Source organism: Mytilus californianus, unplaced genomic scaffold (genome assembly GCF_021869535.1).
Source record: "Mytilus californianus isolate M0D057914Y unplaced genomic scaffold, xbMytCali1.0.p SCAF_7, whole genome shotgun sequence".
In the NCBI taxonomy this organism is placed as follows: domain Eukaryota; kingdom Metazoa; phylum Mollusca; class Bivalvia; order Mytilida; family Mytilidae; genus Mytilus; species Mytilus californianus.
In genome coordinates, this window is record NW_026262723.1 from 41,315,609 (window position 1) to 41,341,535 (window position 25,927).

At 32.9% G+C, this 25,927-nt stretch overlaps 1 protein-coding gene across 1 annotated transcript in view; it reads left to right on the forward strand.

Annotated features, from left to right (window-relative positions):
• The window catches only part of LOC127708422 (uncharacterized), a 56,896-nt gene extending 32,834 nt beyond the window's left edge, over positions 1 to 24,062 (forward strand). The window contains exons 3-11 of the mRNA XM_052213293.1: positions 3,877 to 3,921; positions 4,732 to 5,094; positions 6,688 to 6,930; positions 8,893 to 8,966; positions 9,780 to 9,879; positions 16,503 to 16,652; positions 18,161 to 18,211; positions 22,052 to 22,932; positions 24,042 to 24,062. Coding sequence (XP_052069253.1) covers positions 3,877 to 3,921; positions 4,732 to 5,094; positions 6,688 to 6,930; positions 8,893 to 8,966; positions 9,780 to 9,879; positions 16,503 to 16,652; positions 18,161 to 18,211; positions 22,052 to 22,932; positions 24,042 to 24,062 — 1,928 coding nt within the window. The remainder of the gene's footprint in view (positions 1 to 3,876; positions 3,922 to 4,731; positions 5,095 to 6,687; positions 6,931 to 8,892; positions 8,967 to 9,779; positions 9,880 to 16,502; positions 16,653 to 18,160; positions 18,212 to 22,051; positions 22,933 to 24,041) is intronic.
• The last annotated feature ends 1,865 nt before the right edge of the window (positions 24,063 to 25,927 follow it).

The following is a 25,927-nucleotide window of genomic DNA, read 5'->3' on the forward strand; positions in this document are numbered from 1 at the left end:
ATGGTGTCCTATGGACACATTTTTTTGTCTCGCCTTGACGGAATCAAAAAGCGAGACATAGGTATGCTGTTTCCGGCGTTGACGATGGTGACGGCGGCGGTGGTGGTGGGGGCGGTGTCAACAATGTATTAGTTTGTGATTAGGTCTAGTTCATGGTGAACCACTAGTGGTAGGTCAATGATATTTGGTATGCAGTTGTATTAGCATTGGCACATCTCATTACAATGGAGATTATTTGGCCCCGCCCCCTCAGTCAAGGTCTATTGACTTTGAAACTTTTCATAGTTTACATGTATTAGTTTGTCATAAGGTCAATTTATGGGGAACCACTAGTGGTACGTCAATGATATTTGGTATGCAGTTGTATAAGCATTGGCATATCTCATTTTCATGGAGATTATCTAGCTCCGCCCCCTAAGTCATGGTCTATAGACTTTGAAAATTTTGCTTAGTTAACATGTATTAGTTTGTGATTAGGTCAGTTCAAGGGGAACCATTAGCAGTAGGCCAATGTTAATTGCTGTTCAGTTGTATAAGCATTAGCACATCTCATTTCCATGGAGAATATTTGGCCCTGCCCCCTCAGTCATGGTCTATTGACTTTGAAACTTTTGCTTAGTTTACATGTATTAGTTTTTGATTAGATCAGTTTAAGATGAACTGCTAATGTTAAGTCAATGATATTTGCATTGGCAAGTATCTTTTCCTTGGAGATTATATAGCCCCACCCCTGATCATGGTTCGTTGACTTTGAAACTTTTACATAATTTACAAGTTAATGTTTGTGTTTAGGTTTGTTTAAAGGGAACGACTTATAATAAGTCAATGGTATTTGGTATGCAGTTGTATTAGCATTGGCACATCTCATTTCATGGAGATTGTTTAGCCATGTACCTTCAGTCATGGTTCATCGACTTGAATATTTGCATAACTTACATGTTAAAGTATTGCTATTTTGATTTCAACATTTGCATTATCAAAATTACAAATAGGCGAGACATATCTCTGTGATAACAGTTTATTGGTTTTTAGAATCATCGGTATCAAAAATTATGAAGTACAAGTCATAGGGTTATCAAATTTTTGATGGTAGTGTCAACATTGAATGACATTTAGTGATGTGATATCAAACAAATCGGATTAGACAGTTACTGTATCATGGAGCTCTATAACTCTTTATGATGCACATTTATGAATCTTGAATTAATCTTTCTTATATTTTTTTTTAGTACAAGAAGCTTTCTTTAAAAGTATGTAGGCATATATTTCCTAATTCAATGCTATTGCGAGAAGCAAATAACAAATATGATAGCATATGACCTTTACTTTGTCATTAGATCCGCTCTCAATCTCATTTATAGTTTGTTCAAAATTTTAATACCATATTCAAACAATTAAACAATTAAAATATATTATACAAAAAATTAGGGAAACAATTAAAATATATTATACGAAAAAATTAGGGAAACAATTGAAATATATTATACAAAAAATTAGGAAAACAATTAAAATATATTATACAAAAAATTAGGGATTAAGAATGAAGAAGAATTCTCTTTTTTCATAGCTTATATGTTTTAAGTGTCAATTCAGGGTCTATGAGGAATGACTAATTTAAAAGTGCCAGAGTCACTTTGTGATAGACAAATTGTTCAAAGTTAGAAAAAAATGTTTTACAAAACAATTAATGATATTAAATATCAATATCCTGTTTAGAAAGTATGAATTATTTAGTTGTTGTAAATTTTTTTGATGTATTTCTAGATAATGTACTTAACTGACCCTTTACCAATTGTTATAATGGCCTTTGTTCTACACCACTGTCCCAATACTGGTTAGGGGAGGGTTGGCACCTTCAAACGTGTTTAACCCCGCCACATTCTGTATGTGCCTGTCCCAAGTCAGGAGCCTGTAATTCAGTGGTTGTAGTTTGTTGCTGTGAAACATATTTGTTTTTCATTCTTTTTTTTGTACATAAATTAGGCCGTTCGTTTTCTCGTTTGAATTGTTTAACATTTGTCATTTCGGGGCCTTTTATAGCTGACTATACGGTATGGGCTTTGCTCATTGTTGAAGGCTGTACTGTGACCTATAGTTGTTAAATTCTGTGTCATTTGGTTTCTTGTGGAGAGTTGACTCATTGGCAATCATACCACATCTTCTTATTATATGACTGCAAAACATTTTTTGGTCGTATATTGGTATCACGTCGTCGCCTGCGTGGTCAGCGTCGTCCGAAGACAGTTGGTTTCCAGACAATAACTTTAGTATAATTAATTAGAAATCTATGAAATTTAAACACAAGGTTTATAACCGCAAAAATAAGGTTGGGATTGATTTTGGGGGTTATGGTCCTAACAGTTTAGGAATTTGGGGCCAAAAAGGGGCCCAAATAAGCATTTTTCTAGTTTCCAGACAATAACTTGTGGAACGGTGTATGGATCTCTCTGAAATTATACCACAAGTTTCCATACCACAAAGGGATGGTTTGGATTTGCCTTGGGGGGTTATGGCTCAAACCGTTTAGGAATTAGGGGCAAAAAAGGGGGAAAAACAAGGGTTTCCTGGTAAATGGACAATTTAATTTAAGACAATTTAAAAGCAGTGTAAGGGAGGTAATCCAAACACAACATTTTGATTACCTCCCTTACACTGCTTTTAAATTATGTATACAGAAATGTTGTATTGTCTTGAGATGATTAGCTGTCAATTTATTTTTAGAAGTTATATCTAATTATATATAGGAATCTAATTGTATAACCATGATTATGTATGTCATTTTCTATTTTAAGACTTTTATGATGTATTTAAATGGGTTATTATGGTTGCAAACTCCATTGGAAATTTGAATTGAGATTATGACCATATCTTGAGGGAAAGAATTTCTTTTGGGGGAAAAAGGGGGGTAAAGAAATTGTGGGGGGTAAATTTTTTCTCATTTCAGATTTCAGAAAAATTCTATTTTTGCAAAAAAAAAGGGGGGGTCAATACGCAACAGCATAGTGTATTGCATAAAAGCAAAAAAAAGGGGGGGTGAAAATTTATTTTTTTTTGTGGGGGGAGGGGGGTCAATTCACAACAGCACAGTGTATTGCACAAAAGCAAAAAAAATTAAATATAAATTCAAATCATATAACCAATTCTAAGTTCTTTGACTACAGTTATTCTGTGTCAGAAACCTTTTATGTGTCAAATATTTAATTACAATCCAAATTCAGACCTGTATCAAGCGCGAATATTGTGTCCATTTTTGCCCCAAATGTTCAGGGTTGGACCTCTGCGGTCGTATCCAGCTGCGCTCGGCGAAGCAGTTTATTTTATATTTGTTCTAATAAATTATTGTCTGTTGTCGATTAAACATTGTGTCTTGAAATGATTACCGGTAACAGTCTCCCATAGAAATTTGGTCAATCTGACCTAAATTTTTAAGCTTCATTAGCTTTAATACTGTTAAGTTCTAAGCCCTAGTGTATTTCAGATACTTTATATTGACCCCAATTGTATATTTCATTGACTTATATTTAGTAGTAAGTGCACATAAATTGTTTGTAAGGATGCATCTAAGAAAGTGTAACCAATTCATGTACCAGGAAAACTAGTCACTCTGACCTATATTTTAGGCTTCATAGATTTGTATTGAACCTCCAAGCTCATATCTTGGATACTTCATGATAACATTGCAGTTTTTTCTCACTACTTGGTGATCAATTTCATGTCAATTACAGTCATTTATTATAATTATAATTATACTTGTATATAAGTTTTATTAAGCCAATTTGGGAACATAGTTAATTTTATAACTGTAGATTAGCTACATGCAGCTATGCTTAAACTAACTTTTTTGAATTTATATATTTCACTTTAATTTCTTTTCAGCAAAGATTCCAAAGAAAAAAAGAAAGAAGAAAAAATGGACAAAAGGTTTATTTTCTTTTTTTTCTGTATAAAAATTATGGGGTGCTAGTCATAGTTTGTATTTATTTTTCAATTATAGTACATGTACATAGAAAAGATAACAGGAACTGCAAACAGTTTTGGATAGTACAGCCCAGGAACACCAGAATCCGTTTGAAAATGATGAATGTACAAATCAAGACAAACAAAAATAAACAATGCATAGTCCAGTTAGCTTGACTTGGTACAAGCAAGAAATGTTGGATTTTTTTACCAAATTTTATATGCACACAATCCCTTCCACCTGTGGATTATCTAGGCCATTTGTTGCAAAAGTAAAACACCCTAGAAAAACCTGCACAGTTAAGCTTCAAACAACATGTGACATTCAGCTCGATATCAAACAAATAAGATTCAACAATGATGTATGTATTTTAAAATGCATCATAGAAATCTATAGCTCTTTATAAATATCATGGCATGAATACTTAATTGACCACTCTAATATATTTTGGTGTGAGTTATTTTCTTTGATCAGTAGTAACTAGTGAATTGCTGCAATACAAGGCTATTATGAGAATAAACAAATAACCTTTGATCTTAGCTTTATTACTAGCTGAAAATTTGACTTAGATGACAAGTTTGTTAGAAGTTGAAATACTGTAGTATATTTATATAAGTCAAAGATGATTTACAAATTTACATAGATTATAGTGGGAAAAAGAATTACTTTCAACATGGCTCATCATTCAGGCAAACCAGTAGTACTTTAATGGGGAAAATCACAATAGTTTCTCAATTTAACTGCATATTTGAACATATATGCATTTATTTTAGTGATAAAGACAGCGAAACAAGAATGTAGAACAGAGGAAGTTGGCAGATTCTCTTCAAAGGCAAAGAGTAGAGATCAAATGGAAGTCACCTTGGACAGACCATGGGATTTAGGAACGGAAAATATTGATTTAGATCAAGAAGATGTTGCTGATTTATCAAATTCAGATACAGAAATGGACACAGCACAGATATTACATAATCCTGGAGAAAAGAAGGATAAAGCTGACTCAATTAAAAATGAACCAAAAAGATTAGACAAAGTCAATAGTGAATTTTCTGTATCAACACGTAATAGGGAAATATATATTTCGCTAAGGAAAGAAAGGGAAACTGGTGTTAATCAAACAATCATTTCCACTCCAGGTATATTTCTTTTCAATAAATGTTTATGCACACTAGTTTAGCAAGGGCAGGGTGCAGTGAAAGGGTTAGATATTGTGTGTGCTCATCAGTATACTTTCTTCCACTTTGTATCCAATACCCAATGTTCAATTATAAAACTTGGACTTTTCCACATCCACAACATGTGCATCTTATTGTTATTATTATGGTCCCGCCAACTAGGTGGTTAGGGTTAGGGTTTAGTGTTAGGGCTAGGTCCTACTGAAGGTCGGTGGTTCTGCCCAGGCACTCTGGCTTACTCTACCAATAAAAACTGACTGCCACCAAATAGCGCCATAGTGCTTAAAGTGGCGTTAAACACCAATCAATCAATCTATAGCTTTTATTTTAATTACTCATTTTCGTGAATTTTGAATTATTTTTTCTTTCATTTTATTTTGGTACAAGTTGCTTTCTTTAGAATGATGTAGGCATAGATTTCCTAATGCAATGCTATTGTGAAAAGCAAATAACAAAATTAATGCCATATGACCTTTACTTTGTCTCCAGATTCGCAATTGACCTCAATCATAGATTGTTCAAAATTTTAATACCATATTTAGACAAGTAAAAATATGATATAAAAATGAATAGGGATTTAGAGTGAGGAAGAACTATTTTTTTATGATACTTATGATCACTTATAGTTCATATTGTTTAAGTGTCAATTCAGGATCCTAGAAATGACTAATTTAAAAGTGCTTGAGTCACTTTGTGATAGACAAAATGTTCAAAGTTAGAAATATTAAGTATCAATATTCTGTTTAGAAAGTATTGATTATTTAGTTGTTGTAATTTTTTTTTATGTATTTCTATACAATGTTCTAAATTGAGCCTTTACCAATTGTTGAAATTGCATTTGTTCTGATAAAATATTGTCTATTGTCTATTAAACATTGTGGAACAATGTGTCTTGAAATTAATAACAGTTTCCCAAAGAAATTTGGTCACTCTGACCTAATTTTTTAAGCTTAATTAACTACTGTTAAGTTTTACATCTAGTGTAGATCTTAGGTAATGTATATTGACCCCCAATTGTATATTTCATTGACTTATACTGAGTAGTAAGTTTAAGCTCATTTTTCAATCAGTAACCTACAATCACATAAATTCATTGTTAGGATGCATCTGAGAAAGTATAACAACTTCATGAACATGTACCAGGAAAAGTAGTCACTCTGACCTATATTTAGGCTTCATTAATATGTATTGAACCTACAAGCTCATATCTTAGGGATAATTTTTCAATCTTTTTCTCACTGATGATCAGTTCCACTCAATAGCTGTTTTATTTTATAATGATACATGTATATTTAAGATTTGTTGCAATATTAGGGCTCAGGCTACTCAAATAACCTTTGACCTTAGCTTTATTTTTAGCTAAATACTTGAATTGGATGACAAGTTGTTTGAAGTTCAAATACTATATTTATATAAGTCAAAGATGATTTACAAATTAACAGAGAGAGAAAAAACTTTTCAACATAGCTCATTATTGCAGTAAACCAGTATTCATGGTATTACTCTGATGAAAAAAATCACAAAAATTCCTTATTTGACTAAATGTTATTTTAGTGAAAAAGATCGCAAAAAAAGAATGTAGAACAGAGGAAGTTGGCAGATTCTCATCTGAAGTAAATGTATCTGAGCATGCTTACTGCACAGTTGGTAGGGGTCAAATGAAAGCCACCTTGGACAGACCATGGGATTTAGGAACAGAAAATGTTGATTTAGATCAAGAAAATGTTGCTGATTTATCTAATTCAGAAATGGAAATGGACACAGCACAGATATTACATAATCCTGGAGACAAGAAGGGTAATTCTATATGTGCCCATCCCAAGTCAGGAGCCTGTAATTCAGTGGTTGTTGTTTTTTGCTGTATATCATATTAGTTTTTTGTTCATTATTTTGTACTTATTAATACAGGCCGTTAGTTTTCTCGTTTGAATTGTTTTACATTTGTCGTTTCGGGGTCTTTTATAGCTGACTATGCGGTATGGGTTTTACTCATTGTTGAAGGCCTTACGGTGACCTATAGTTGGTAATTTCTGTGTCATTTGGTCTCTTGTGGTGAGTTGTCTAATTGGCAATCATACATCTTCTTATTTTTATAAAGGTGACTCTGTTACAAATGAACCAAAAAGATTGGACAAAGTCAAAAGTGAATTTTCTGTATTAACACGTTTTAGAGGAATATATATTTTACTAAGGAAAGAAAAAGATACTGGTGTTAATCAAGCAATCATTTCCACTCCAGGTATATTTCTTTTCAATAGATGTTTTTGCACACTTATCTAGCAAAGGCAGGGGGCAGTGAAAGAATTGGATATTATGTGTGCTCATCACTTTACCTTCTACTAAAATTTCAATACCAAATGTTCATTTATAAAACTTGGACTTTTCCACATTAACAACATGTGCATCTTATTTACATTATTATGGTCCCGCTAACTAGGTGGGATGTCCTGTAGAAATCACCACATTTGTCAGCACTTATATGTTGATAAGTCAAGATTGTCTCAACCGATGACCATATTTGTTATGCAGTGTTTATACTATGATCAATAAAAAAAGTCCCTTTTAATTGTTACACAACCGCAAAAAAATTTTGGGGTTGTATATTGCTATCATGTCGTCGTCAGCGGTGTTGTCGTCCGAAGACATTTGGTTTCCGGACAATAGCTTAAGTTTATTGGGAGGGTGTCAATTTTTTTCCTTCAAGATTTAAGAAATTGTCAATTTTCCAAAGAAAAATTGGGGGTCGCAATTCCTAATTCTTTGTATATAGTCTGAAAACAGATTTACTAAATATTGCGCAACAGCACAGTGTATTCCACAAAAGCAAGATCTTCAATTTAATATAAAATCAAATCATATAACCAATTTTAAGTTCTTTGACTACATTTATTCTGTGTCAGAAACCTTTAATGTGTCAAATATTTAATTACAATCCAAATTCAGACCTGCAACAAGCTTGAATATTGTGTCCATTTTTGCCCCAACTGTTCAGGGTTGCACCTCTGCGGTCGTATCCAGCTGCACTTGACGAAGCAGTTTATTTGAAAAATTGACAATTCCTAAACTTAGATAGAATATTAGTATTACATCTATTGCTGAGGAATTGTCAAGTGAAAATCTCATTTTAACATGTTATGTAGTATGGGGTATTCTCAAACTAGGTGAGCAATACATGTTTCTCAGAGCCTATACTCCTACCCCTTAAGGTGGTACCAAACACCTTGACTAAAATTAATTTGGCCCGTTTTCATAAAATTTTTACAAAATATTTACATTGTAGTGTTATGTACCACCTTAATTTAATTAGAAATGACTAACAATTCAGCAATATAATTTGGTATGCTGATGCATTTTGGATAGACTGGTCAAATGTCAGCAGAAGAAAGTCACATGATCCATACTGTAAACGTGAAAATGTTTGTTCAAGGCTTTATTTAGGGGTACTAATTTTGTATCCACATCTCCTCTTAACCTCCTTATAACATTTTATTGAAACGATAGTATAATTCTATGATCAGTTAAATATTACAGCAAGCAAAATTTGTTACTTTGAAAGCTTTAAGCTGAGAAATTTTATGCCCCCGCCGTAGCGGGGTTATTAAGTTTTGTCACTTTTACTGTTCTTCAGTTATGTCCCTTTATAACTTTATATGATATGCAAGCGGGGCATCATCTCTGTCCCATTGACACATTTCCCATTTATATTTTATACCCTGTATTATATTTATCAATCATACTGTATATGATATTTTCTTACAGATCTGGAGATTGTTGATGAAAAGAGTATCAGAAAAAGAAAATGTTTGGAAAATGTGGAAAAACCACAAACAGAGGTGAGTTCTCTATGATGTTTACTGTTTTTATTTTCTTTTGTCAGGACTGTAGAAGGAAGGACAATATAAAGATATACACAACAATTTTATGACTGCTCAATTGAACTTGATTTTTATAGTGTCCACAAGACAGGTTTGTTGAATTTTCAATGAAAGTATACTTTCATGATAAAGAGATTCACTGAATTCCAATGGCTATCTTTTAGTCAAAGTATTTGGTTGAAGAGAACATAATATTATGTCATTTGTGCAATTGTTTGGCATAAAATCTATGTAAGTACTTTTAGCAAAGGGATGAATGTCTTGTTAGGAAGGGGCCTCGGTGGCCGAGAGGTCTAAGTAGTTACTACTGTAATCACTAGCCAGTCAACACTGAGGTTGTGAGTTCGAACCCCGTTCGTGCGGGTGCACTTGACTCCAATCTTAATTGACTAGGATTGTCAGTTTTCCTATCGAAGGTCAGTGGTTTTCTCCAGGCACTCCGTCTTCCTCCACCAATAAAAACTGGCCGCCACAAAATAGCCCAAAAGCGGTGCTTAAAAGTGGTGTTAAAACACCAAAAATCAAATCAAATCAAATCTTGTTAGGAATAACTTCCCTATCACAGCTTAGATATATCTGAGAATGCTAAGCACCTTACCTAGAAACTTTGTATTGAGAAGAGCAAAAAATAATTTACATCATGATCACAAATACAAAAAGCACAAGATTATAATCAAATAATAAACAACATTTGGAGAAAAGTATTCTACCATGCCTGAGTTAAAGAATTTGAGCATCTAACTATCTTAATATCTGCTTTTGTTTTACTAGGCAGAATCCTCATCTTTTATAATCAACAAGACGGAAGCAATTAATATTAATAAAAGTGATATAGTTAAACCGGGTACTAATGATAAAGAAGATATTACAGGTAATTATGTAAAAGGTTATGTTTATAGATACACCCGGCCACCAAAATCTTTATTATAATATAGAGCCTAGGTGGTCGAGTGGTCTAGCGCGTCGGGCATAGTGCAAGGCGATTTGGTGCCACGATATCTCATTAGTATTAGTTCGAATCCCGGCCAGGGAAGAACAAAAAAATTTGCTTTCCGCAAATTTACAGATCTAACATTGTTGGGCTGTTGTTTAGACAAATTATATATACAGAATGTATTTTCAGCCTTGCATCACCATCACTGCTGGTGATCCTATGGATAAAATCTGTTGTAGAGTCGTCACTGGTTCAGACTTACTTATAATATAATTATTTCTGTGACTGCATCTTACATTAATTTGTAGGATCCTTTACAATAGATAATTCAGCTGATCTGTATCAATTCCATCTTCATGCCTTATATATCATGTACTGTGTTACGACGCTAGATAAAAATTGACAAGGAAAGGTAACACCCGGCCACGGAAAGCTTTATTATGATATAGAGCCTAGGTGGTCTAGCGCGTCTGGCATAGTGCAAGGCGATTTGGTGCCACGATATTTCAGTAGCATGAGTTCGAATCCCGGCCAGGGAAGAACAAAAAAAATTTGCTTCCGCAAATTTACAGATCTAACATTGTTGGGCTGTTGTTTAGACGAATTATATATAAAAAATAATTGATTATAAACTTCAAACATTTCTAAAACCTGTAAGGTTATGGTTCATGAATAATATTTGTATCTATTTTTTATCACCTATACAAGATTTGCAAAAAACTCAAAATGATAGGAACCAATTATTGACTTCTCTCAGAAGTTATTGCCCATAAAATAATGACTATTAGTGTTAACTTGTTTTTCTATTTTAAAAACTGATATAATCCAAAAAGATTGGTGCTTACAAAAATAAATGAACAGACAGTTTATGTCTGAAAGGTCAAGGTCACAAACTAGGTTCAATTTTACAGCCCAATTATCAAATATACAATCATGTCTGACCTGAATGTTTTGAATGCCTTAAAGGATATTGATTTTACTATGAAATATTGTTGCTAATGACCAGAGAGCAAGTTTTGAGTAAGGGGACGACCATTTGAAATTCTGGGGGGGGCCAGGAGGATTTGTTTTGGATCGGTTATTTATTTTTTGTAAACTAAGAGGACAGATTATCTATTTTCCGCACTATTGAAGCCAGATTTTTCATTTTCATTAAAGCAAGGGACTGATTATTTATTTTCACAACTATATTTAATATAATAACATAATATTCGAAAACATACAATTTTTAAATTATTTGTTTATTATAAATAATTCATGTATAGTCAAGTCATTATGTACCATTTAATCAAAATTAATTATTATCCTCTGCAGAAATGAATCTTCTATATTCCCCAATGCATATACATGTATTGCATACATACACAGTATTAAAGTTTGGTTGTAACTAAGGCTCTTTTAAAAGTATTGGCAAACATGTTTCGCCGAGCGGAGCGAGGCTAAATTTTTTTTTGAAGGGTTTTTGAACCGCTGAAGGCCCAAGAAGCTATAGAAGAAATGATGCAAAATCATGCCTTCTGGGTGTTCCCCAGACCCTTTCTTAAACTGAAAATGCAAGTTCTGTTTTAATAATTGTATGACAATATTTTGGTCTCAAAGCAAAATCACGTTATAGATTCAGTGTAAGACTTAAGTTTCTAGGAACAACATCAAAAGATATGGGAAGTGTTTCCCGATTTTTTTTTTGGAAAAAAGATGAATTTATGAAGAATCTGGTGCCATCTCATACTTTCGATTAGACCTGCTGAGTTATTTATTTTCAATACATTGCAAGTCAGGTAATTTATTTTCAAACTACCACAGAACAAACCATTTATTTTTGTGATTATCAAGGCTGAGTTATTTATTTTCAAAATCCTCCTGGCCCCCCCCAGAATATCAAATGGTCGTCCCCTAAGGTTGGAATGTCTGTCTACATGGTAAGGGTCATAAACATAATGCAGAAAAGTTTGACTCAGATCTTTTGATTGCCTTAAAAGACATTAATAACACTTGATTGTATTGTTGTCCACCACCAGACGGTTTGTTGCCAATAAGAATGGAATGTCTGTAATGTCTTAATTAATACTTCATATGTAAAAAAGAATACAAGGACTGGAAGTTCTATTTTGTAAGCTTTGGTCACAGTACCTCTAGTCCTGTTTTAGGTGGCAAGACCAATTTATTGATATATAGTGGGTTTATATATATCCCTGCCTTTTTGAGAACATTCTATATAAAAATAAGGAGATGTGGTATGATTGCCAATGGGACAACTACATGTATCCACCAAAGTTCAAATGAAATGAATGTAAGCAATTATAGGCAACTGTACGACCTTCAACAATGAGAATAAAATGCTCCGCTGGGGCGCAGCTTGATACGACCGCAGAGGTCAAACCCTGAACAGTTGTGGCAAGTTTGGACACAACATTCAAGCTTGATACAGCACTGAATTTGGATTGTAATTAAATATTTGACACAGCATAGGTTTCTGACACAGAATGAATGTGGTCTAAGAACTTAAAAATTTTTAATTTACCTATTCAACCATATCATTATTATTTGCTTTTATATATAAATCAGAAATAACCAATTAAAAATGGAAAATTTTAAAGAAAAAAAAGGAAAAAAAATCCCCCCCCCCCCCCCCAAATTTTTTGAACCCCCTTATGATTCATCACCCCCAAACTAAATCCCAGCCTTCCCTTTGTGGTATGGTACCTTGCAGTACAATTTCAGAGATATCCATACACTTGAACACAAGTTATTGTCTGGAAACTAGAAAAATGGTCCGAGTACACAGTTATTTCGTAGTGCATTTCTTTTAGACAATAAACATGATAAATGAAAATAAAAAAAATCCCACCTGCGCTTTCTCAATAATATTTTTACAGTGTGTTGTACTACTTTTGGGACAAATTATATCAAAATTATAGAAAATTTCATCGGCTCTAACTCAAAATATGGACAATTCTATGTTAAGGGGGTCTTGAAATCTTTTGACAGCTTCCGAAGTGCTAATTTTTAACCTTTTTCAGCTGGACCAAATCACTACTTTACTTAACAATTCATGACCCAAATTTTTTTACAGTGTAATTTCATCCCCCTACTTGCTATTTGAGGCATAAAACATGAAGGAATACATTTGGAAGGGGTACTAAAAAAATTGGCATGCAAAACACACTGTCCACACTAGGGACTTTATTCGTGGACAATGAAAATCAAAGGATGATAACTGTGTACTCGGACCTAATAGGATAGAAAAATTTGACCAATCTTAATAAAACTTGGTATGACTAAAGCTTAATAAATTATGAGACTGCTGACAAAGTTTCATGGCAATAGGATATATATTATAGACAATATGATAAATTCTATATTCAACTTCGCGTGTTAAATTTTGACGTTTAAATTGAAAAATTTCAACTATCAACATTTGGGGCTTTAAAAATTAAAATATTGCAAAAAATTACATTTTATTTAAAGGCCTTAATATATGACATATTATGTATTTAAAGCAATAGAATACTCATTTGATTTATCAGACTTATCACAATTATTTAAAAGTCAAATTTATATGAGCCTGTGCCAAAAAATGGAGGTTTTCCAATGAAGGGGGGCCTTACATGAAGATGTATTATTTTCCAGCAATTTTAAAATTTGTGGAGTTTTTTGGTTATAAATAATCCTTACATATGTATTAAATGTACTTTAAATGGAAAGAAAAATTACAAATAGCATACCATATTAGTATAAAAGGGTCTTAAGCCAAGTAAGACTGAAAATAATTTAGGGTCAATTCAGGCTGTAGCACATATTTACATTTAAAAATGCATACTGAAGCTATAGGAAATAAAAATTTGTGTCTTTTTTATAATTTCTATACTCAGGTTACATGATACAATAAATCTGAGCATAAAAGGACTCTTGCATTCAACTTTTTTTGCAGACAGTATGGTCTGATACAAAGATTTTTCACTTTTTAGTGAAAAACTTGCATGCAATTTTAGCCTCAGCAGGCTTATATTTGAACCACTTGCTATTTAACATAAGGAAAGAAAGATACTATGTGAAATGAAACAGGTACAAAAGACATTGTGAAGTGCTTTTAATACAAATTTAGTGAAATGTTTATTATGGACTTCAACTTTTATGTACCTAGGTCCTCACATTTAACTTGATCCAAACAGGCCATTACACGAGGGTCATTTATACAACACATTTTGCACATATTGTCTGAGATAATCTTATTTTCTGTAGATTCAGAGTTCACAAATGAGTAATACAACTGGGTTAAAGCATAGAAACACAAATATTGACACAGGAAAACCTGTCACATAGAAAGTCAGAATGCATCAAAATTAAAAAAGCTTTGAAATGCTTATTTTGACCATATAATGCCAAAATGGGTAATTTTTGCAGAATTTCTATCAAATAAAAGTTTAAATCCTTTAGTTTCATGCTATCTGACAAATTGACACCATTAAATCATTCAGGGAAGTTGCCAAAGTACAGATTCTATATTTACTGATTTCGCCTCTTAGGTCCGAGTACACAGTTATTTCGTAGTGCATTTCTTTTAGACAATAAATGAAAATAAAAAAATTCCCACCTGCGCTTTCTCAATAATATTTTTACAGTGTGTTGTTCTACTTTTGGGACAAATTATATCAAAATTATAGAAAACTTCATCGGCTCTAACTCAAAATATGGACAATTCTATGTTAAGGGGGTCTTGAAATCTTTTGACAGCTTCCGAAGTGCTAATTTCTAACCTTTTTCAGCTGGACCAAATCACTACTTTACTTAACAATTCATGACCCAAATTTTTTTACAGTGTAATTTCATCCCCCTACTTGCTATTTGAGGCATAAAACATGAAGGAATACATTTGGAAGGGGTACTAAAAAATTGGCAAGCAACACACTGTCCACACTAGGGACTTTATTCGTGGACAACGAAAATCAAAGGATGATAACTGTGTACTCGGACCAAATGCTTGTTTTTTTTGCCCCTTTTTGGCCCCTTATTCCTAAATGTTTAGGACAATTACCCCCAAACTCAAACCCAGCTTTCCCTTTGTGATATGGAACCTTGTAGTACAATTTCATAAAGATCCATACACTTACACACACGTTATTGTCCTGAAACTGAAAAAATGCTTGTTTTTTTTGCCCCTTTATGGCCCCTAATTCCTAAAATTTTGAGGCAATTACCCCCAAAATCAATCCTAGCCTTCCCTTTGTGGTATGGTACCTTGCAGTACAATTTCAGAGAGATCCATACTCTTGAACACAAGTTATTGTCTGGAAACTAGAAAAATGCTTATTTTTGGCCCCTTTTTGGCCCCTTATTCCTAAACATTTTGTGCAATTACCCCCAAACTCAATTCTAGCTTTTCCTTTGTGATATGGAACCTTGCAGTACAATTTCATAAAGATACATACACTTCCACACAAGTTATTGTCATGAAACTAGAAAAATGCTTGTTTTTTTACCCTTTTTGGCCCCTAATTCCTAAAATTGGAGGCAATTGCCCCCAAACTCAATCCCAGCATTCCCTTTGAGATATGGAACCTTGTGGTACAATGTCAGAGAGATCCATACACTTACACACAAGTTATTGTCATGAAACTAGAAAAATGCTTGTTTTTTTACCGTTTTGGCCCCTAATTCCTAAAATTTGGAGGCAATTACCCCCAGAATCAATCCCAGCATTCCCTTTGAGATATGGAACCTTGTGGTACAATGTCATAGAGATCCATACACTTACACACAAGTTATTGTCATGAAACTAGAAAAATGCTTGTTTTTTGCCCCTTTTTGGCCCCTAATTCCTAAAATTTTGAGGCAATTACCCCCAAAATCAATCCCAGCATTCCCTTTGTGATATGGAACCTTGTGGTACAATGTCAGAGAGATCAATACACTAACACACAAGTTATGTCTGGAAGTTACAAAAATGCTTATTTTTGGCCCCTTTTTGGCCCTTAATTCCTTAACTGTTGATACCATAACCCCCAAAATCAATCCCCACCTTCCTTTTGTGGTATTGAACCTTATGGTAAAATTTCATAGAGATCCATTCACTTAAACTAAAGTTAGAGTGCGAAAACCAATGTGTCTTCGGACGACTCCGGACGATGACGGCGGCGCCAACGTCATACAAAATTTTTTTGCGTTCGTATAAAAACCCATACTGTATAGTCGTCTATAAAAGGCCCTGACATGAAAAATATGAAACAATTCAATTTAGAAATTTAGCGGCCTAATTTATAACAAAACAATTAATGAAAAACAAATACAACAGACATGAACCAACGACAACCTAATTTCTTTGAAACGGTAGAATTCCCCAACCTTTAAATTGTTATTTTTCAGCATTGTTAACTCTGAAGATGGCTATTGATTGTCTTTTTTTTTTATAATTTATAATCCTTAAATTGTAATCATAACTTGTTATTTTATAAAGTTGATTATCAAATTTTGATATAAGTTTTTTTTGTCATCGATATGTGCTTTGACTAATTGTTATTTTTTCATTCTGTAGAAAAAACAATGGTTTTTTTTATTTTCAGCAAAGCCTCCTGACAAAAAAAAGAAAAAGAGGAATATAATGACAGCAGGTTTATTTATTTTTCTATGTCTCATCTGTATAAACAAATATGTGGGATATGCTTCAGTGACTTTAGAATTAGGGCATTTTGGTTTATATGAAGAAGTAGTTGGTGTTTGCCATATCTATCTTGCTGAAATATTACCCACATTGAATATTTTTTACATTAAGGATGTTCGCTCCTTTGTTTCAAAATAACAAGCTTTTTAAAAGACCATTATAAATTGATAGAATATAAATAAGAGAACTTAAAAATTAGAAAAAAATGATAGGTCCATGTCTTTGTTTCTGAGATATAATCAACTGAAAATTTTCTGGATATGTGGGTTCTAATGGCAAAAGTGACCAATTGACATCTAGATGGAAAATAACTGCCTTCAACAATGGACAAGTATTGACTTGAAAGTTTGTGTCCTTTTTCCAAACTATTGAAATTATTCATAGATTCATGACATTAAGGAACTTGTATTGACAGTTTTGTCGCATTTACTTAATGAAGTTTCTTACTGTTTTTTTTTTCTTTCTAAAAATGTTCAAGAAAGCATTATGGCTAGACTGTGGTTTTCTACAGCAGTTTGTTCAAATTTCTGACCAGTTGAACAGTTTGGTTTTATAAAACAAATTGCAATTTGGTCAGAATTTTGAATAAGTTGCAATAGGTGGAGAGCAACACTAACAGTCAAGTCACAGTAACACTCCTTTCGATTTTGAACTTGATCGATACAATACCACATTAATAAGCTGTTAATTGTTCTGCTTTTATGAAATATATAGGTATTCAACATGGACAACAATCATAAATATTTGATATAAGACAATCACTTCTGAGGTTCCTGACTTGGGACATACTGTGGATTCATTATCATTCGTTGAATACCAGTTTTCATGGTTTTCGAGGGTACAGGTGAACCAGGAATTTAAATGTTCAACGAATTACAAAATTTCTATCAGGTTGTATGCAGACCTTTGCAAAACCACAAAATCACATATCCACAAAAAGGCAAGTTTCCCGCAATCCATGAAAATAAATGTATCCACAGTACACATGAATTTGTGGGTGTTTTTGTCTATTATCTCTTAGTTCAAAGATTGTTGTTTTACTTCACTGAATTTTAATTCACAGCAATGGTTTGCAAATTGTCATTTTGTGTTATCTTGGTCAAATCAATTGAATCTATTAGATAACAGTAGTTTTTCAGTGATTATTTTGCCAAGCAAAGTGGCAGACTTCGACCTAAAAAATTATTTTATTAGGAGAAAAATGTGATAAGATGAAAGATCATTGTTATAAACTGACCACTACTTATGCACATGATGCACACTGTTTCAATTAAGATTCTAATAAATTTGAAAAAAAATGTAGATTGGTTTAAAATATAATGTTCTTTTTCAACAATAAAGCTTTTAGGTGGAAATTATAGTAAATTACGAATGAGGATTATTTTGATGATTAGGATGATGGTGAAATGTAATAAATTGGTTTTACTTTTGAAATTACAAATGAGAAAAAATTTTATGAGAACTTTTTTCATTATTGCATTTAATTAAGAAAATACTTAAAATTATCAAAACTGTGAATTCTGAAACTATTTTTTTCATTAATTTCTATGTATAATTCAGGAGAAAAGAACTACAAGGGAAAATTGGATGATCTGGATGCAAAAATTAGAGGTGAGTACAATGCAATGTTTAATTTTTTTTTGAAAAACAGTACCTAATTGTATTGATTATATAATAACAGGAATATAATGTGGGCATTTGTTTATTTTAGTTACTAATCTTGCTTTTTAATATAAGATTTAGACAACTTTTATATTGTGCGGTCTCCACTGACCTATTAAGAATTTTAGTATCAACTGCAATAGAAGTTATACCGCTGTTGATATAGAAATCATGTTCTCCAACACTCATATATCAGGTGCTGTATCTCCTTATAGATTTAATACAGGAACATTATGAAAAGTGCAGAAGTACACAATCAAAGTAAATGGTTGGTAAAAAATTTGATACAAAACAGAACATAGATATTCCATTTTTGTAATATTTTGAAGTGTAGAAGAGAGGAGAAAGATACCAAAGGGACATTCAAATTCATAAGTCGAATATTAACTGGCAATGCCATGGCAATAAAAAATAGTAAATTGATATTAATTCCGAAAAAATACAAGATGTCATAAAATTTAACAAAACCATTTTATTACGCTAGATGAAAATTTTGATAATTAATATCTCTTCAATGCTTCTTTGCTCAGGCTAAACTGTTTGAAATTCTAAAACCTAATTTTGGAATTCAGGTATCTAGTGGAAGCTAATCTTCTATGTCTGACTGATGACAAGGAAAAATATACATTGGTAAAATAATGAATTTGAATGTTTCAATATTTCAAAACTAAATAAAAAAAAAACATTAGCATATAAGAACATGTCTTTGCAACAGCAAACAAAAGTCCTATATAGTGTCTGTACCAAGGATCCGGAAATTTTTCCAGACAGTTTCGGTCATTTTGAGTTGTTTGAAAAAGTTGGTGCCCCTTTTCAAATTATCGATATCAACTTGACTTTATCTTAGCATCAATGAACATGACGAACTTGTATTGCTGTTTCATTGAATTTACTAAGTAAATGTCTTACCATTACCATGAAGGACAGTTTAGGGAAGGCAACAGTCTAAAATTGAAATGATTTTAATGACTCAAAATGGTTAATTTCTCAGACATAATTTGCTTACGTTTCTTTCGATTTGACAAAAGTTAACACCGGAAGTTTGCGATATTTTAAAGTACGAATAATTCCGGATTCATTTCCGGGATTTGTTTTGTTTATCAAATTGACAGGAAATCACCGGCTTTTTATGGCTTTTTTATTTTATTACCTTTAAAAGTGTTTGAATATAACAGATAATAGTTGCACTCGTTTAATTTAGCATGAAATCAATTTGCATTTTATGATTGAATATTAAATTTGCTGAAGACAATTTCACGCATGCGTATTACATAGTAAATAACGCACATGTGTTACTCATGAAAAAATACTTTTTAGCTCACCTGGCCCGAAGGGCCAAGTGAGCTTTTCTCATCGCTTGGCGTCCGTCTTCATCGTCGTTGGCGTCGTCGTCGTCGTCGTCGTCGTTAGCTTTTTACAAAAATCTTCTCCTCTGAAACCACTGGGCCAAATTTAACCAAACTTGGCCACAATCATCATTAGGGTATCTAGTTTAAAAAATGTGTCCGATGACCCCGCCAACCAACCAAGATGTCCGCCATGGCTAAAAATAGAACATAGGGGTAAAATGTAGATTTTGGCTTATATCTCTGAAACCAAAGCATTAAGAGTAAATCTGACAGGGTAAAACTGATTATCAGGTCAAGATCTATCTGCCCTGAAATTTTCAGACAAATCTGACAACCTGTTGTTGGGTTGCTGCCCCTGAATTGGTAAATTTAAAGAAATTTTGCAGTTTTTAGTTATTATCTTGAATATTATTATAGATAGAGATAAACAGCAATAATGTTCAGCAAAGTAAGATCTACAAATAAGTTGTCATGACCAAAATTGTCAGTCGACCCCTTTAAGAGTTATTGCCCTTAATAGTCAATTTTCTAACAATTTTTTGTAAATTTTTGTAATCTTTTACAAAAATCATCTTCTCTGAAACTACTGAGACAAATTTAACCATACTTGGCCATAATCATTATTAGGGTATGTAGTTTAAAAAATTTGTTCGATGACCCCACCTTCCAACCATCATGGCCGACTTGGTTAAAAATAGAACATAGGGGTAAAATGCAGTTTTTGGTTTATATCTCTGAAACTAAAGCATTTAGAGCAAATCTGACAGGTGGCAAAAATGTTCATCAGATTTAGATTTATCTGCCCTGAAATTTTCAGACGAATCCAACAACCTGTTGTTGGGTTCCTGCCCCTGAGTTAGTAATTTTACAAAAATTTTGCAGTTTTTTGTTATTATCTTAGATATCATTATAATATCTAATATCTAATACTATTAATTATGATTTTAACCTTATTTTACATGATTTCCAAAGCATCAGTAAATACAGGTGAGCGACACAGGCTCTTGAGAGCCTCTAGTTTCTACGTAAATTTAGATTTAATTTTTAAATCAGAATTGATGACTGTCTTTGATGAAAAGTAAATAAATAATGAATATACTTGTCAGGGAACTTTAATGTTTTAAAGATATTATTCTGAGCTTGTGATCACTGTCAGGTGTGAATTAAAACCCCAGGTAAAAAGTGATTAGCGATCATTAGCCAATGTTTCCCGGAGGCATTGATATAGATATTAGGAGGGCCCTCAGGATTATCAAACTACTGTAGTGGCAGTTTTATTACAGGAATGGGATTATAAACAAAAACAAGTGATCACAAGTGCAAAATGGCGATTAAGAAATCCGATTTCAAACATTGAGTCAATGAAATGACCGAAATTACTTCTGTAAAAAAATAAAATTTGTCCTAAATCCCAATTACTCGTTTAGGACAAATAGTTTCATCTTAGGACATGACTGGCAAATATGACCGTTTCCGGACCCTTGGTCTGTACCCAAAAATAAGACATCTCTCAGTTCACAAGAAAAACAAATAAGTTGTTTGATTTCATATAAAAATAAGGAGACATGGTATGATTACCAATGAGACAACTATCCACCAATGTTCAAATTAAGTGGATGATATGCAACCTTCAACAATGAAAAATACCTATACTCTATAGCCAGCTATAAAAGGCCTCTACATGAATAATATCTAACAATTCAATATAGAAACTAACGGCCTAATTTATAACAAAACAATTTACAAAGAACAAATATGACAGACATGAACCAAATCCAACGACAACCACTGAACTACAGTCTCCTGACTTGGGACAGGCACATATAGAATGTGGCGGACTTAAACATGTTTGGAGGCACCAACCCTCATGTTTTACAAATTTTACAACCAGACCCTTCATGTCTTTTATCTTCAAGCTTCAGATCGAATTACTTTATTTTTAATTCAGATTTAATCAGGCATGATATGATCCCAATGTTGCCAACTGGGAAGTTAGTATGCAAATTTTGTGGTAAAGAATTTTGGTTGGTCAGAAGTTTACAGAAGCACCTAACTTTCTCACATCTTGAAAAGGGAGGTCAAATCTATATTAGTGCAGAAGAAAATCTTGCCTACCATTTTGAGCGGAGGATTGAAGAGATGAAAAAGGGAACAAAAGAACTTTCTTTTGAACATCAAGACAAAAAAATGGTTATACCTAAAATGCATACATCTGTTGAAACTGAAATAAATTTATTGGATAATTCTGCTAGGTCAGATATTGAGATTATTCTGACGAAGATTAGTTGCAGTAATGACCAACTGCTAAACACTATTTATACTACTGATATCTGGTATTGTCGAACATGCAACCAGAATTTTTCAGGAAATAATTTGACAATGCAACTGCAAAATCATTCATGTGGTCAAGAATTCTCAGTACTGTACATCTATCCTCAAGGGAACATTACACTACCATCAGAGTCAAATGACATACCATCGGCTCCTTATCCAGATCTTGAGAGTTTTTTGATGGAAAATGGATTAGTTTACGTTAAAAGTACCGATACTTGTGGAATTGAGACTCAAAGTAACAGTGGAATTGAGACTCAAAGTAACAGTGGAATTATGACTCAAAGTAACAGTGGAATTGAGACCCAAAGTAACAGTGGAATTGAGACTCAAAGTAACAGTGGAATTGAGACCCAAAGTAACAGTGGAATTGAGACTCAAAGTAACAGTGAAACTGAAATCAACAATAAAGTAGAAAGTGTAAGCAATTTTGTTGAAGCAGCAGCAGCACATGTTAATGAAAGTGGGCGTGTAGTAGACAGTGTCAATCAGGTTACCAGTTCCGTAATGAATAACAGTTTAAATGTCAGTATAATTGATAATGTACCAACAAAAATACAGAGCAAAGTAGGAGTGACTGTCAGTCAAGTTATTGATGTACTGAGAAATCTTTCTGAAAATACCAAAGAAGGAGAAAGTGTCAGTCAAGTCAATAGGGTACCAGTAAGTGTCTGTAGCATTACTAGTGAACCACCAATTGTCACCAAAGAACCAAAAAGTGCCAGTAAAATAGCCATTGAAAAAATGGATGTAGTTGAAAGTGTAAACAGAGCCTGTAATTTAGCAAAAGATAGTAACAAAGATTCATATGCATCTGATATTCAAGGCTATAGCAATGATATTACAGGAATTGTAGAGAAGTTCAAAGAAGCTTTTAAGTTAAAATTTGGACAAGATATAAACAAGATGAGGTGTCCTAAGTGTCTCAAGGAGGTTTATTTAGATGATTTTGATGAACATAGCTGTGAAAACATACAATTGAAAAATCAAGTACTAAGATTTTGTTCTGGTTGCAAAATTGGTTTTCTTTCAGAGTCTCAGTTGAATGCTCACACCTTTTTTGAACATAAGGACAAATCTCAGGATGTAAATTTTGGACTAGATGTTCAATCTGATGTAAGTACGAGAAGTCTGGATCATAAAGAATTAAACACACAGTTCAAACAAACTATAATTCAGGCAGATGTCAAAAAGCAAATAGACAATATGTTAAAAACATTACTTGAATCAAATACAATTACTTTTGATGAAATTTTTCGTATTTTTGAACAAGGTCATGCACAAAATATGCAAAATCAAATAGAAGATCAGAAAAAAGTTGCAAAAGTGAAAGAGAAAAGGAAAGTTGATGCAGGAATAGTTAATAGTGAAAATACCAGTATTGGTTGTAAGATTTGTAAAACTTTCACGTCATGTGAAAAGTTATCTTCACATTTTTATCTTGTACATTGTTCTAATACAAAATGTTGTAGGTTCTGTGAAGAAATGTATGTAGGAAATGTTCATTACTGCTGCAAAGAAAAAGAACCAAAATATATTGCAAGGAAAATTCAAATGTATGTAATAAATAAAAGACCAATCAAAAAAAGACCCCAAAAAAGATCGACCAAAAAAAGCCAGGTATTTGGACAGGTATTTGGGCAGGTATTCTGTCATTGTGAAATCTGTAAAGTGGGATTCCTATCTCTGCCTAAATTAAATGCACACATTTTTAATGAGCACAATGTAAAACATGAATGTGTTTCTTGTGAGATGATCTTTGCATCTGCAAACTGTGCTGAAAAACATTTTTGTAGGGAAATACCAAAACAATTGAAAGAGAAGAATGGTGTGACTGGTTTGTATGAAATATGTTATGATAAACAGAAAGATGATGTACAAAACCGAAGAGAACAGCAAAATCAGAGCATAACAAATTATTTGAAGTGTCCAGAATGTGACGAAGAGATTGGTGTTGATGATTTTAAAGGGAGCAATGAACTACAATATCAAGTGATATATACCTGCGGAAATTGCAAGCTTGACTTTAAATCCTATTTTTGCACTTTGTGCAAATGTCCTTTCAATTCTTTGGAAATGTTGTACTCACATTTTTACAGTCAACACCGAAAGGACACTAAATGTTGCCTCTTCTGTCGACTGGCATATGTAGGGGATAGTCATTATTGTGGGAAAGGAAAAACATCTGGTGAAAGCAGTGAAATAGTTACTAAAAGAGAAGGATCATATTACAAAATGTATTATAAAAAAAAGTTCAAGAAACAGAAATGTTTACAGTGTGAATATATGATTAACTTTTGTAAAGAAAACACTGACCTTATTTCTTGTAGCCAATTAGATTGTATTGCATGCCGGAAAGTTGGAGCATGTCATGGCGACAAGTGCTATATCTGTGGACAAGTTTTCCATTCTTTCTCTCATAGATCATATCATGAATACAAAGATCATCAGGATGAAGTTATAGAACTATGGAGGACTAGAAAGAAAGAATATAGAAGAGAATATCTTAACGATTATAATATAAAGAGGTATCAACAAAAAAGAAAAGACCGACATAAGTGCAGATTTTGCGACAAGAGGTTCACTTACTCTGTGAAAAAGAAACAGCATGAATCAGATGCACATGGTGTTCATGGTAGCAAAAAATATCATTGTGATGTTTGTGACCAGAAGTATGGAAGTTTTGAAAGGATGAAAAAACATATGGAAGAACATTATAAATCTGAAGGTACGCCCAATACAGAAGAAAGGTTGGCCAAAATAGAAGAAATGTTACCAAAAAAAGACAAAAGAGTAATGTGTCATGAATGTGGTAAATTGGTACTTAAAAAATATTTAAATGCACATTTAAGGATACATCTTGAAACTTCTAATGATGGTAAAACTTCACCCACAACAGTAGGAAAGATAGCTTGCTATAAATGTGGTCAAATGGTCAAGAAAAAGAATTTTAATGCCCATTTTCGTGAACGGCATAAGGAGAAAGAAGTAATGTGTGAGATTTGTGGCAAAATGTTTTTTCATCGAGGCAGACTAAATGAGCACAAAAAAATAAAACATTCTGAAGATATAGAAAAAAAGGTCAAAAAGAAAGGACCACCACAGCAATGCAACGTTTGTGGAAAAATTTTAGCCGACAAAAAGTGTTTGTACGTTCATGAGAAATTGAAACACACACAAGGGAAATTCCAGTGTCAAATTTGCAGTAAGAATTTTTTTTACAATTTCTTACTGAGAGACCATATCAAACATGTTCATGAGAAATTCAATCCAATTGTTTGTCATTACTGCAATTACAGGTGCTATATGAAATCATCTCTTGTGAAACATATGCAGTACCATCATTAATTCACTGGGTTATTGAATTTTGTGCACTAGGATGTCAATTTATTTTATTTACAAAGTAATGGAGGGCAGTACTTTGGCAAAGGCATCAACAATTTGTTTAAGTTTGTGATTAGGTCTGTTTAAGGGGAGCAACTAATGGTAAATCATATTTGGTGGTAAACTGTAATAACTATAAGTATTGGCACATCTCATATACACTGAGATTAATTTTACCCGCCCCCTCAGTCATGGTGTATTGATTTTTAAAACATTTGCATAGCTCACATGTTAAAGTTGGTGATTAGGATGAATCATTACTGGTATTAAAGTCATTGATATTTTGTATGCAGTTGTATATAAAGGTCAAATAAAAATATATGTTTGGTTCCATTTCCTGACCTATGCGGTTTTAAACCCCAATTCCTAGCACCTTTTTCCCATTGATGATGGAAATAAAAAGTTAAAAATAGTGACAGACTCTACTTTCAATTCTTTCCCAGACGAGAAAAATGTCACAGTATACTTCATAACTTTAAACCATAGTTAAAATTGTCCCTAAGTAATGTTTATAGCAGTTTGACTATCTATTTCCTTCCTAGTACATGTAGTGTCAAAGATTATTACCTGTTTGTGGTGTTTTTGGTCAAGTCAGGTTAAA